The sequence below is a fragment of the Egretta garzetta genome, unplaced genomic scaffold (assembly GCF_000687185.1).
Source record: "Egretta garzetta isolate BGI_Z169 unplaced genomic scaffold, ASM68718v1 scaffold628, whole genome shotgun sequence".
Taxonomy (NCBI): Eukaryota; Metazoa; Chordata; class Aves; order Pelecaniformes; family Ardeidae; genus Egretta; species Egretta garzetta.
Genome location: NW_009260535.1, coordinates 360,081 through 361,035, shown reverse-complemented (window position 1 = coordinate 361,035; position 955 = coordinate 360,081). Strand labels below are relative to the sequence as shown.

Sequence of the window (955 nt, the reverse complement as noted above, 5' to 3'; positions counted from 1 at the left end):
TTATTGTTATTATGTTTTATTTCTATTATTTTACTATTTGTTTTATTTTAATTTTTATTATTTTATATTTTTATTAATTTTTTGTTATTTATTTATTTATTTATTTATTCAGAGCATGAGCCCTTGTCCGAGCACTTTTTATCAGAGCCTTTCTTTGGGCCAGGCCCCTCGGTGGCGATGGCTGTGCCACCCCTGACAAGCCACAGGGAGCTGGCAGCCAGAGATAAGACGGGGACAGGGGCTCCAAACCCCCTGGTCGGCTGGGAGATGAATTTGGGGCGGGTTGTGTGCGGGTAGCACCTTTCAGTTGCTGGGTGTGCATGGCTGTGGCATCCCTCAGCATCTCTGCCGCTCTCCAGGGCTCTGCGCCATCATCCACTACCTCATCCATGGGCAGCTGGGCTGGCTGGGGCTGACCCTCGCCTGCGTGGTGCCCGGCTACGCAGCTCAGCTCCTCAGCATCCTCTGGTTCAGGGCGGACGGCTGCCCGCCCGACTGCTGGCTCCTGGTGCTCCATGTCCTGCAGCTGGGCCTCTGGAAGAGGTGAGAGATGCTCCCCATGGTCCACTCAGCCCCCCTGCTAACCGGGGCTCAGTCCCAAAGCTGCCAAAAATGGGGTGGACGTCCCATTGTGGTGACTCTTGCAGGTACTGGGATGTTTTGCGGATGGCGGCGAAGGCGGGCGGCAGTGCCCATGGCGGGGAGGTGCTGGCGCAGCACGGGGACGTGTGTGTGCTGCGGCTCCTGGAAGCCCTGCTGCAGACCCTGCCTCACCTGCTGCTCCAGACCTACGTCGTCGTGGCAGTCGACCCAGCAGGCTTCGTCCCCGGTGAGCAGGGAGTTCATAGAATCATAGAATCACTTTGGTTGGAAAAGCCCTTTAAGATCATCGAGTCCAACCATTAACCTAACTCTGCCATCCCACCACTAAACCATGTCCCTAAGCACCTCATCT

General features: G+C 55.2%; 1 protein-coding gene across 1 annotated transcript in view; it reads left to right on the top strand.

Annotated features, from left to right (window-relative positions):
* Positions 1–286: 286 nt before the first annotated feature.
* Positions 287–955, top strand: part of XKR5 (XK related 5) — a gene marked incomplete at its 5' end in the record, with an annotated part of 7,976 nt that continues 7,307 nt past the window's right edge. The window contains 2 exons of the mRNA XM_009644605.2: positions 287–543; positions 648–829. Of these exons, the coding sequence (XP_009642900.2) occupies positions 287–543; positions 648–829 (439 nt within the window). The remainder of the gene's footprint in view (positions 544–647; positions 830–955) is intronic.